The following is a 13,451-nucleotide window of genomic DNA, read 5'->3' on the forward strand; positions in this document are numbered from 1 at the left end:
ATCATCATAATGAAGCTATAGGAGCTGTTCAATCAGGAGAATCAAGCCGTTAATGTTTGTTATGAAACGGAGCAGAGATCTACAATGGCTATACAGGTATTAGAGAATGCCTTGATTATGAACAATCGAAATCGAGTACACGCTCCCGGTTGGGGTTTTCGCCAAAGCATCCGAGTGAAGTTATTATTCTGTTAATATTTGAGCAGTCGAGACGAATAACAGTCCTTAAGTGAAGTCCATCATTTATTCTGACCCCTCTCCGAAAAGGCCTGTCCTGACCCCATATCCGTCATTTATACATTATGGATAATTAGTGTGGACTTAGACTGTTATTCGTCTCAACTTGACTTGAGTTGACTATGAGGTATTATAAATGACAAGAGATATATATATATATATATATAGAGATATATATGACAAGAGATATATACTGGGTATATATTGTGACCGCTGTGTGCACATAATAATGTCTCAGAAATGCGGACATGGATATGTTATGGAATGTTTCTGCTGTGTGATATCCTTACTGGATATTACTATAATTTACAGTATGAACAGTCTTCATACTGTAGTTCTTTACCCAATACATGGTTTGCCTCTTGAATTGTACTTCTTACTCCGATTCCATTGGACGTATACGGTATAACGTACCTGTTGCTCATGCTATAGGTCCCGGGTGATGGTCCCCCTCCCCCCCGGAGACTATTCAGTTAATTTTCCTTTAGAAAAACCTTTAAATGATGCAAGCACGGATGTAAAGTTTCACCAAGCCCAGGGCCAGACGTTTACAGTCTGGACTGGACAGACGTGCTTGTTCTACTGTCCTAAATCTGAATCAGGGCTTATACAGAGGTGTCAGTCAATTAGCCTCGCCCAGCTGTTCTCCAGAAACCCATAACTTCCATCCCAGCCTCCCGTGAGGACAGCGGGTGTCTGGAGTTAATATCACTTAACGGCTCTCAACCCAAACCACAGCCAGTTTCCAGTGTGAAAGTGTAAGTGTGTAAACATTCAAAAAATGTCCCCTGGGTGCCATTCCAGGATCAGATTTTTACCTACTTAACATTCTAGCAGAAACCCTTTAAATCATTCCTGAACATCTGAACTTGGATCTGTCCTCAGGGGAGCTTTTGATTAAAAGATCAAATTAACTGGGCCCATAAAAAAAAAAACAGAGCGAGCGGGAGAAAGTGAGAGAGGCACTAGTGGTGTGACTAAATTTACGAAGGAGCATGACCTTACCTGACACCTGACCCTGGTTCCGTTCTCTCGACAATACCGTACCTTTCATCCAATGGATGTCTACCCGAGGCCATACTCACTCAACCTGATTGGTCAACCAATGTCCCTTTATCTTTACCTGCTGATGATTATCTAAAACATTTATTTTTCCTTAGAGCTCATGTCTGACCCAGAAGGTGAGAGAAATGAGAGTCCACGTAAAAAAAAGAAAAAAAAGATCGTTAATTCAAGTCCTAGATACATGTGAATAATAATAATTAAGTGATTTTGAATTCAATTACTGAAGCCATAACTCATTAACAGATTTGTGGGGTTTGTCTTTTCTCTCAGTGTGAAAAATAGAAAGTTTTTATTTAGGATGACAGAAGGTGAGGCGTGTTGTGTGTGAGAGAGCACAGTGATCTAACGTGTGAGTGATCCTCACCTGATGTCAATCAGGACCAATTAACACTTGCCTTTAACAGCACGGATACAGATACTGTACAGACTGATGTGTTCCCCCTCCGTTTTTTCTCTCTCCTGTCTTTTCCTTCCGTAACAGAATTGCCTCCCGATGGTAAGATAAATGAAACAGAGTTTATTTCATTTCCCCCCCCCCCCCCCCTCTTTTTTTACGACGTGTATTCACTGACAAGCAAACAACCTGCAGGCCTTAATGCATCGAATGACTTTGGAAAGAAACAAGTGAGGCAGGGATGCTAATTTGTAATAGACGGTCTTAAGAGCGGTATACATGTATACACACATGTGGGGCAGTGTGAGTTCTGCTGAGGCAGCATGGGGGGTGACGGGGCCCCCCAGGGCTTTATACTAGTTCCGCTCCTTTTTCCCCCTCGACACCAAATATCACAACATGTCACCGGGGTAACATGACCTTCCATACCCGACAGGCTCAGTCACAACACGGCTATTTTCACCCAAAATAAGGACTAAATTATGGGCCACAGGGCTCAGGAACCGTCGGTTCCAAAGGGCTAGCTGTAGATCAGTGTGAGAGGGAGAGTGACTGATTTAAGCAGTCACACCTGGCCTGAGTCAAACTAGTTTGACTCAGGCCAGGTGTGACTGCTTAAATCAGTCACTCTCCCTCTCACAATCAGCATTGGCTGTAGATAGATATTGGTGTAGAGGGAAAAAAACCCCAAAGTAAGTAAGGTATAGTACTAGGTCTTAAGTATAGGATTTAAATAAACAATAGATGATATAGCAGCACATACCGGTAGATGATTCACACCAACCAGCGAGATCAAAAAGAGATCCCACTTAAAGTGTTGATTTGGCCTATTTGCTTGGTCCGATGTCTGTACTGTATGTTGTATTCTTTGGTGATTCAATCACAGTTCCTGTTGTAACACCTGTGTGGTGTGGCCTCTCTGCCACCTCATCTGTACCTCACAGACATGGTTCCAGGGGAGGAGCCTCAGATGTGCGAGGGGACTGGTCTGTTTGTGCTGAAGCCAGAGAGTGCGACCGCTACCAAAGGTACCGTCCACACACTGTGAAAGGACAGTTAACTAACTAACTAACCAAAAGGAGGGTGTTTTTTTTATTAACACTGGAGTTAAGATAAACACTCATAATTGTCTCCGCCAATATGATATGAGAATGTAGCATTATAGAATGCTACTTCATGCTAATTGATGACCCCGTGGCAGTGGAAATGTGTGTAATTGTTAAATAATCAGCGTGTCTCACCCATTGCATATGGCAGGGAAGGACATCACCTTTGTGGCTAAGCTAGACTCCACAACGCTGGTGAGAAAGCCTGTCATGAAATGGTTGAAGGGGAAATGGCTTGACCTTGGTAGCAAAGCTGGGAAGCACCTGCAATTCAAAGAGACTTATGACAGGAACACCAAGGTGTGTGTGTGTGTGTGTGTGTGTGTGTGTGTGTGTGTGTGCGTGTGTGCGTGTGTGCGTGTGTGCGTGTGTGCGTGTGTGTGTGTGTGTGTGTGTGTGCGTGTGCGAGTGCGCGCACAAGCGTGTGTACTGTGCATATAGCCACGTTTTCCCATCTTTCTTTTCGGTCTATGTTTTCATATGCATGTGCAGTGCACACTTATGTATACATTAATTTAACTGCGTGCATTTCGCTCGCCAAACATCCCCTCGTTCCCTCTCTCCCTATCAGATCTACACTTACGAGATGAGCATCATCAAATTGGTGGACGCGGACTCGGGCGCGTACCGCTGCGAGGTCACCGCCAAAGACAAGACGGACAGCTGCGCATTCCAAGTCACCGTGGAGGGTAAGGCTCTCTCTCAGGGACGGGAGCCGCAGCATATAATCACATTATTGTCATCTTCCATTCGATGGATCCCCCCCGCTCGCCATGTAAAAAACCAGCCCCGTCGGCCGATATAACTCAACGGGTGCGATGCACATTAGATCCCATCATTTAGTGGCTTAGCGGGGGTCATCGCTCCATTATTCCTGTCGCCAGTCACCCCATGCTGTGTAATGAATTAACCCGGTGGAGCTATATACTCACCAGTAATACGCCCCTCCCTTTTCTGTCTCGTTTCAGCCGTCCAAGAGGATCAGCAGCAGGCCAACCTCATGGACGCGTTTAAACGATCGTGAGTGTTGTGGTGCGCGACCCGGCAGGGCGAGGTTTCTATTCAACGTGACGCCCGTCACACACTGTCTCCCATATGCTCCTCTGTAGATCTCTGCCTTCCGGGCATCTGTCAGCCCTGTCTACGAGTATCTCTGCCTTTGCCTGTGTGTGTGTGTGTGTGTGTGTGTGTGTGTGTGTGTGTGTGTGTGAGTGTGTGTGTGTGTCTCTATCCCTCCTCAATCCGTGAGATTCGATCACACCTGTCACGTACTGCTGTCTGCGTTTCAGGTTCACCTCAGGTCTCGTGTGTTTTAGTGTCTTTGTTTAGTGGGTGGGCTGCGTCCACGTGCCTTTGTGATGCCGTATCTGTATCAGATTTCCTCTCTCTCTCTCTCTCTCTCTCTCTCTCTCTTCCCTCCTCTTAACTCTCTTTGATTGTTTTAACTGTGTAAATGCATGTCTTTCTGTATGGGTTCGTCGGTCTGGCTCTGCAACACGCGTGTACACTAAAATCTCCAGTGTTCAGTTCACTCTGAGAGTGTAATCGTTGACCCAAATGGATCCACGTTGGGTTCATTTTTACACCCCCTAAATGAACAATGAGGATTTTACTGTCAGCATAATGGTCCTGCTCCCATGTCCATTTGATATGGGCTGAAATCAGCTCACCACGTTTCCATGTTTTTAAACACTGTGTTCCTTTCTTTGATCAGAATGCCGGGTAAAAAAAATGGGTAAGATGAGAAACACAACATGCACAAGAATGTCTTCATATTGTGTTTGAGGTGTCTGTGTGTTATTTCTGCAAGATATCTTTATGAAAATGAGAAAGAGACAGAGAGAGAGAGAGAGAGAGAGAGAGAGAGGTGATAAATGAACCGCAACAATTAGCCCCAATGTCAGAAACAGTCTCCACTGTCTTCTGTCAGGAAGTAAGTAAGTATGGAGAGCACCATCTCCAATGGCGGGGCTAAACTGTGTGATTTATTTACACTGTAAAGAGTGTTAATTTTTTACATGAAGCTCTACAGATTGCTGTAACGGTGTCTGTCTTCCATTTTGATCCAAAACAACATCTCAGGATTATCATGGAACCTTCATGAAGTACCACCAATTAGACCACAATTTGCAATTACACACAAAAAATACTGTATCTCCAAATCTAATGGGTGGATTTCCATTAAACCTGCTGAGCACACAGAAAATCAACCCTATACTCCGGCCTTTCCTCTACTGCCACCCTTAGGACAAACATTCCACTTGTGAACAAGTTATCTCGAAATCGAATGGGCAAATTGCCATGAGATTTGCTGAGTGCATTTGTGCACTGAAATGCTTTTTAAAGATGGAATGCTGTGATTTTTTTTATTTGTTCCAGTTTTTCATGTGTTTATGAGGTGACAGTACATCATTAGACCCCTTGGTGTGGTTGTCATGTGCAATGATGTCTTCCCTTTGTAATTAGGGGTTCTTCCTGGAGGTCTGAAACCTTGACAGTCAAACGTACCAATGAAATAGACAGAGAAATCGTGACATCACAATATTACCCCCTCCCATAACCCCTCCCCCTTTATCATACAACCTCAGCTGTGGGTGCGGCGGCTTCAGTTCAGGTGGATTCACCACCCATCACCACCCACCAGCAAACCAGGCTACGTAAGGAACTGGAGGGCGTGTGCACATAAAAATGACATTTTAACAAATACTGCACACTTTTTAGAAAAGATTCTTCCTCCTTATATAATAATAATACCTGATGATCATGTCTTAGGGTGTAAAAGAATCACAGCACTCCATCTTTAACAGTATTCGTGAGGTTCTTTGTGAGTAAGTATAGTATAATATGTCTGTCCTGACACAGTTACGAAATGACCCTGTAGTGATGATTCTCTCTGACCAATCAGTACTATGCAGTGTTTGGGTTTCACCCGAGCTTGCTTTTATAACCTCGACCGGGGTGACACCAGAAAAAGTACCAGTTAGAACTTTTACCTACTGGAAAAGCAACAAAATGTTTTGATTTTGGTGATCAAGGTGAGGTAGCCTGGTATGGCAAGACTAATAGCGCTGCGTAGATATTAGTCTGGAATCTCTGTGTGGAACCTGCATTTCCAAGGGGCGCATTAAAAAAAAAGATAAGCCTTCCCCCATATTTGTAAACTGGTTGTTCCTGATTGGTCCCTCACTACTTCGACGGGAGTGAAATCCAATCACAACCGAGCGGTGCCAGACCTTAATCTGCCGAGGGCTCAAATGATTTGTTTTTGCAACGGCAGATTGGTGTGGTTCTCAGGCTACAGGTGAGCTGGTATATACTATGCGGTGGATGATCATCGCCATAGTATAGACTCTCATCTTGGTACTGTGCACCGCTCAGGGTTTAATTAACACTGGGTTTTACTGTGTGTGTGTCTACTGTACGTCTCTTTCCTCGGTGTACAGGAAAGCCTCTGTATGTTCCAGCTATAATATATAATAACCTCCACCCTGTGTGTTCTTGTTCTGATGCCATCCTCTTCATTCACTCACATGCACCCATCCATCCATTCATTCATTCACTCACATGCACCCATCCATCCATTCACTCACATGCACCCATCCATCCATTCACTCACATGCACCCATCCATCCATTCACTCACATGCACCCATCCATCCATTCACTCACATGCACCCATCCATCCATTCACTCACATGCACCCATCCATCCATTCACTCACATCCATCCATCCATCCATCCATCCATTCACTCACATCCATCCATCCATCCATTCATTCATTCACTCACATGCACCCATCCATCCATTCACTCACATGCACCCATCCATCCATCCATTCATTCATTCATTCATTCACTCACATTCACCCATCCATCCATTCACTCACATGCACCCATCCATCCATCCATTCATTCATTCATTCACTCACATGCACCCATCCATCCATTCACTCACATGCACCCATCCATCCATTCACTCACATCCATCCATCCATCCATCCATCCATTCACTCACATCCATCCATCCATTCATTCACTCACATGCACCCATCCATCCATTCACTCACATGCACCCATCCATCCATCCATTCATTCATTCATTCACTCACATTCACCCATCCATCCATTCATCCATCCATTCATTCACTCACATGCATCCATTCATCCATTCATTCACTCATTCACTCACATGCACCCATCCATCCATTCATTCATCCATCCATTCATTCATTCACTCACATTCACCCATCCATCCATTCATCCATTCATTCACTCATTCACTCACATGCACCCATCCATCCATTCATTCATCCATCCATTCATTCATTCACTCACATTCACCCATCCATCCATTCATCCATTCATTCACTCATTCACTCACATGCACCCATCCATCCATTCATTCATCCATCCATTCATTCATTCACTCACATTCACCCATCCATCCATTCATCCATTCATTCACTCATTCACTCACATGCACCCATCCATCCATTCATTCATCCATCCATTCATTCATTCACTCACATGCACCCATCCATCCATTCATTCATCCATCCATTCATTCATTCACTCACATTCACCCATCCATCCATTCATCCATTCATTCACTCATTCACTCACATGCACCCATCCATCCATTCATTCATCCATCCATTCATTCATTCACTCACATTCACCCATCCATCCATTCATCCATTCATTCACTCATTCACTCACATGCACGGATGCACCCAACCATCCATCCATTCACTCACATGCACCCAACCATCCATCCATCCATTATGCGCATCTCTTCTCCCTCAAATCACAGTGTGTGTTCCCTGTTTGAAATAGCCCAGGACCTCCGTCATTATTATAGGCTATATTTCACACTGGTCCATTTGGGTCCCATTGTTCAATTAACACTGAGGATTTGACTGTTTGTGTCACTATACACTGTGAATATAAAGAGAAGCACTAATTGCAGTGCATTCATATTTGTACTGTATGTTCACATCACAGAGAACAGTGTATAATAATGCTACATAATTCCCGGTGGTGTACTGTATATACATGCCTGTATTTCTCTTTGTTTCCAGTTTGAACAGTGTAAAGCTTATATGTTGTGCCTCTCTGTGTTTTGCTTGTCAGTGTCTTGTCCAATATCTTTCTGTCACTTGAATCTAGGGCGCCGTGGTTGTTGGTAGTGTTCATCAAAGCTTGTTGCTCTATCCCAATGTGTTCACTACTCACTCATCCCTATTTTGTTTTTGGGCGTCAATCAGAAACAGAGCGAAGAAAGGGTAAGCCGTCTCCAGAGGCTCCGGTTTCATTACAAACCTCGCCGAATGAATGACAAGCGAATGCACTGATGTTGTTGTTTGTTTGTTGTTCTTATAATTGCGTCTCGAAATTTCTTCGTGCTATTTATGGGGCCTCTCTGTAATGTGGAAGGAAATGGCCGTGTCTCATGTATTATTCCAGTTTCTATACTGTTGCTCTTTCTCACCATTCGATCAAAAAAATCCAAAGAATTTTGTAAATTGCTGTTTTGTATAGGTATACCGTGCATGCTATTTACTGTAGATAGACGGTCACTAAGCTTGTGTTATTTATTTCACATTTATTTTGAGATGAAAACCGTCTTTATCAATTTCCCCCAGTGGTGACGGAGATGAGGACGCCGGTGATCTTGACTTTAGCGCCCTGCTCCACAAAAGGTAAATTGCACAGTGCACACAGTGTAAAACAGTCTTTAGTGTAACACTTTTACACTTTTACCCCTGTCTCATTCTCACTGTCTGTCTGTCTCTCTCTCTCTCTCTCTCTCTCTCTCGCACACGCACGCCCAGGGAGAGAAAGAAAGAGGAAGGCCCCAAAGAGGAGGTGGACGTGTGGGACATCTTGAAGAGTGCCCCGCCCAGCGACTACGAGAAGATTGCCTTTGAGCACGGCATTACAGACTTCACGGGCATGCTGAAGATGCTGAACAAGATGAAGAAGAAAAAGGAACCCAAGAAGGAGGATGGTGAGGAGGGAGGGTATGGGAGGTACCAGGAGGAGAGAGAGAGAGAGAGAGCGAGAGAGATTGTAAAACAAAATGGACACATACCAGTCCATTTGATTCCCCTTATACACTCTCTGAGCTACAAATGCACATAATTCACCCTTTGTCAAGTCCCGCCCTTGGTTGTGCCCATGTCTTCACACACATGTCTTCACGCCGTTTCGTGGTTGGACAAAAATCTATTCTCGCTATCCACTACCATTGAAATAACGTGTTTTGCGACCTGCGCATGTGGCTCTTTGGCCCTCTCTCATGGCTCCCAGTTGTGTCAGCAGCAATAATAAATTATATCATTTATTATTGTAGTATAGGAATAAAGTTATTCTTGCATTCTCCTATCGCAAAGAAAAACGTGTCGCCTATACACACAGTACACACCAGATAAAAATAATAAAAATAAAGAATGTATCAATGCTATGTTCGTTTTGCTTTCACCACTCCACGCTGCTGGCTTACTGGTATACTCGATCTGCTTTGAGACATTAGTAATATTCAGAAAAGACCAGAAAAAAGAATACATAAATAAATAATGCAAACATACCGGTCGGTATATTTTGCGGCTCCAGGCAGATGTTTAATAAATATTTGGGTCAAAAATGTCTCTTTTTATAATGAATGTTGCCTACCCCTGATCTGCATAAATAAACGTTCTGATTTCAAATATAAATGGCTTACCCCACGGATGTTAAAATTATGTATACGGCCCCTCAGAAGTATACCGTATCTTCCGTATTGTTCAATTAAAAAGCATTTTTAATACGAGCGGTTGGGAGGTGTATATAATTGCACTCTGATACATTGTAACGCAATTGTATTGATAATATACAGTACGATTATAGCATTAGCATAGATTGTGTGATGGAGATTGTGTGTTAAAGCGTATGAACCTCCTCCTCAGCCTTCCTGTCCAGACTGGAGTCCAACTACACGGTGGACAAAGGCAAAAGGCAGATGTTCAGCGTAGACGTCGCTGACCCCAGGTCCCAGGTCAAATGGCTGAAGAACGGCACGGAAATCAAACCCTCTGCCAAGTGAGCAAATCGAAACAATTATATTGTGTATATATATATGTGTGTGTGTGTGTGTGTGTGTGTGTGTGTGTGTGTGTGTGTGTGTGTGTGTGTGCGTGCGTGTGTGTGTGTGTGTGTGTGCGTGCGTGTGCGTGCGCATGCGGCCGTGCGTGCGAATAATACATATTTTATAAGGCTTTGAAGTGGTTAAAGCCAAGAAAAGGCAACACTAATGTCATATCACGATATTACCATTCCAGATGATATCTACTTATCTAGTCACATCATTCACATGTCCATAATATCAATATATCGCCCAGCCCCTATTTGAGAGTCAATATTCAAAACATATAAGCTATACCCCTTCCTCCCCCCTCCCCCCCCTCCTAACTCCCTGTTTGCCAGGTACGTGTTTGAGAGCATCGGGAACAAACGGACTCTCACCATCAACAAGTGCAACCTGGCAGACGACGCCGTCTACGAGTGTGTGATCGGAGAGGATAAGCTCTTCACCGAGCTCTTTGTCAAAGGTATACACACGCTCATTGTCTCCACTGCAGCTTCCCTTTGTATGGCGCATGCACGGAGGGCGCTCCTTTCAGTTCTGCGAGGGGTGTTATTTCAGCTCCGCGAGGCTCGTCTGCTCTCGGCTGTCCTCATTTGTTTCTTCGCGTGTCACTTTTTATGTCTCTCTCCGGTGCCCCTGCTCCGTTGGCTGCTTAGCCCATTCTGACCTGAGATCAGATTCATACGAGGTTTCCACTGGACACACACTGGTCTGATTAACCCATTCTGACCTGAGATCAGATTCTAAAAATGTCAGTCGTTCTTCGATTTTTCAAAAATAGCAGACCTACAAGCTCGTAGCGCGCCACTCGGTGGCGCGCTATGAGCTTGTAGATCTGCTATTTTTCAATAGCTAAAGCATAACATGATGCTAACACCAAAACGGGTTCCCGTTCAGAATGGGTTAGTCATTATGTTTCTGACGCTTGAATTGTTTAGGGTTTTATGTTTATCGCCCCCACAGGCGCATTGCCGCGGCGTTTGTTGATGTCAGATATTATGTTCATCATGTGTCTTTGTTGTATTGTATTCGTTGGGTGTACTGTATGTGCATGCGATTATCAGAGCATTCACCGAACACGTACTGTAGCCGCGTGGCTCAGTACTGTAAGCCCACACAGTTGAGTTGTACAGTATTCATTTAACTCTTGAGAGTATGGGCCTATGAGTATGTGTTTTGTTCTTGCAATTTTCCACATTATCACATAATTCTGAGACATAACATTGATAGAGATAAACGTCACAATCCAAGGCTTTTTATTTTCACTCAGCGGTGGAATTAATGGACTTCCATATAGTATTTCACTTCCAGATTTTAATTTGTAGTTGCTGGTAAATGAAGCTCTCTCAATGAGCTCAATCCTGCTCGTCTTGTATAACAGGACACACCTGTGTATACCTGCATTATCGGAGGCCATTGAAAAGGGTCCACGTGTGTGTGTGTGAGGCCCTGTTGCTGTTTGCGAATGTCTTTATCGATATCACCGTGTTGCGTGCTGATTTATCCGGACATTACAGAAGGCAGCGGGGTGTTAACCCATTCTGAACGGGAACCCATTTTGGTGTTTAGCATCATGTTATGCTTTAGCTATTGAAAAACAGCAGATCTACAAGCTCATAGCGCGCCACCGAGTGGCGCGCTACGAGCTTGTAGGTCTGCTATTTTTGAAAAATCGAAGAACGACTGACATTTTTTTAGAATCTGATCTCAGGTCAGAATGGGTTAATCAGACCAGTGTGTGTCCAGTGGAAACCTCGTATGAATCTGATCTCAGGTCAGAATGGGTTAAGCAGGTGGCAGACGGTATCTACGGCTCAGCGTTGCACTGTCAAACTCTGTTACTCAACACATAAAGCACTCGGGGCTTTCCCGTGTGTCGTGGCGCCGACTGGCGTATATTGTGTTTCTGTGACACAATGAACATGACATGAAACTGTACATGTTAAAGTGGGTGCCATGATTCAGTTAGAGACAGAATTGATGGGGTCTTTCAGCTGACACTTGAGAGAGGAAACAGAGGATGTTGAAATGTGGCGAGCTATAGAGAGAGTGGATGTTGAGATATACGGTAGGTTGAGACAGCTAGCCGTCGTCATCCCCAGAGTGTTGTGGTGCAGATGCCTTTACGTGGACTTAACAGCATAATAAATGTTACAGGAATATTGTTGTTGAATGTGAACAAATTAAATAAACGTGTTTCTTTCCCCACTTCATTAGTGTGGGAAAGACTGTATACTGTATACATATTAGCCACACCTGCCTCCCCAGAGAGATGCTAAATGAAGTAGGCTAGGAGGGACTGTATAAGAAGATGGTATTTATATCCAGCAGATAGATGCATGCTGAGACACAAATGTTGTTTTTTCGCAGTGAAAAAAATCCATAAAAATAGCATGTTACTGTATAATATGCCTGCTTTTGAGGCCCAATGCTGGAACATATATAGGTTGTACTATATGCCTATTTCCCCTCCTGACTTCCTCCACTATTTTTGCTCAAGTCAGAGAGAGAAAGAGGTCAAATTCCATGTGTGAGTTCTGAATAGAGTATATATTCAAGATTTTATCTACACTAGTATCAAGAGTATGTCAGACTGAGAGATTTGAGGTTGGCAGTTTGGATGACTCGGTTGGTACAGCCTTGCGCACGCACGCACACACACGCACGCACGCGCACACAATCCCTGCCTATACTCTTGGCTTTCTGTCACACTGAACCCTTAACTGCTTCCTGTGGCTGAATGTAAAAAAAAAAAAAAAAAAAGTGCTTTGGATAAAGGTGCTATATGAATGCAGTCCATTTACAGTACCGTAGTACCATTGACCCCGCTGAAGAAGCTTCGAGTGCTCTGTATGGTGGTTGAGAGTGATGCCTTGGTGACGTTTGACCAAACCAAGACCCGTCGTTTGTCCCCCATGTTCTGCAGAGCCCCCGGTCACCATCACCAAGCTTCTGGATGACGTGCACACCATCGTGGGGGAGAAGGTGGAGTTTGAGGTGGAAGTGTCCGAGGAAGGAGCCAACGTGAAATGGTGAGGGACCAGCTTTGGGAAATTATTACCCCATTTTGGGTGTCTCGTTCCTGGCATACATGGACCCCTCTGAATGGCTGTAGACCAGAACCCCTGCACGCCTCGCGCTCCGGGGTGTATAGCCTATATATACCTGGCGGGGGGGAGGGAGGTATAGTGGATGGAGTGTAATAACTATGCATTCTGCGTACGTGAGAATACTTTAGCATCGCTCATTAAAATGACAGTTTTCTGAAAAAGCTATGTTTCTATGTCGGTCGTTCTTCGATTTTTCAAAAATAGCAGAGCTACAAGCTCGTAGCGCGCCACTCGGTGGCGTGCTATGAGCTTGTAGATCTGCTATTTTTCAATAGCTAAAGCATAACATAATGCTAACACCAAAAGGGGTTCCCGTCCAAAATGGGTTAAAAAAAAGGATGGGGAAACAAGTCTTCGGCAGGCCAACAGATAAAATAGTGACACAGTAGGGGGTCTGAAAAAGTATGCAATGCT

At 44.1% G+C, this 13,451-nt stretch overlaps 2 protein-coding genes across 7 annotated transcripts in view; both read left to right on the forward strand.

The window, feature by feature from the left end:
* ntf4 (neurotrophin 4) overlaps positions 1 to 13,451 on the forward strand; it is a 270,598-nt gene that overhangs the window by 152,360 nt on the left and 104,787 nt on the right. The gene's annotated exons all lie outside the window — the stretch shown is intronic.
* Positions 1 to 13,451, forward strand: part of mybpc2a (myosin binding protein Ca) — a 63,628-nt gene that overhangs the window by 27,340 nt on the left and 22,837 nt on the right. For 3 of the 6 annotated variants that reach the window (XM_080776025.1, XM_080776022.1, XM_080776026.1), the window contains 10 exons: positions 2,641 to 2,724; positions 2,954 to 3,102; positions 3,374 to 3,491; positions 3,771 to 3,822; positions 8,069 to 8,086; positions 8,447 to 8,503; positions 8,636 to 8,811; positions 9,749 to 9,881; positions 10,266 to 10,390; positions 12,854 to 12,959. In XM_080776025.1, coding sequence (XP_080632151.1) covers positions 2,641 to 2,724; positions 2,954 to 3,102; positions 3,374 to 3,491; positions 3,771 to 3,822; positions 8,069 to 8,086; positions 8,447 to 8,503; positions 8,636 to 8,811; positions 9,749 to 9,881; positions 10,266 to 10,390; positions 12,854 to 12,959 — 1,018 coding nt within the window. Of the gene's footprint in view, positions 1 to 1,397; positions 1,419 to 1,783; positions 1,799 to 2,640; positions 2,725 to 2,953; positions 3,103 to 3,373; positions 3,492 to 3,770; positions 3,823 to 8,068; positions 8,087 to 8,446; positions 8,504 to 8,635; positions 8,812 to 9,748; positions 9,882 to 10,265; positions 10,391 to 12,853; positions 12,960 to 13,451 lie in introns of all 6 variants that reach the window. The other 3 variants (XM_080776024.1, XM_080776021.1, XM_080776023.1) reach the window with 3 other exon arrangements.

Source organism: Protomyctophum bolini (assembly GCF_963924005.1).
Source record: "Protomyctophum bolini genome assembly, chromosome: 11".
Taxonomy (NCBI): Eukaryota; Metazoa; Chordata; class Actinopteri; order Myctophiformes; family Myctophidae; genus Protomyctophum; species Protomyctophum bolini.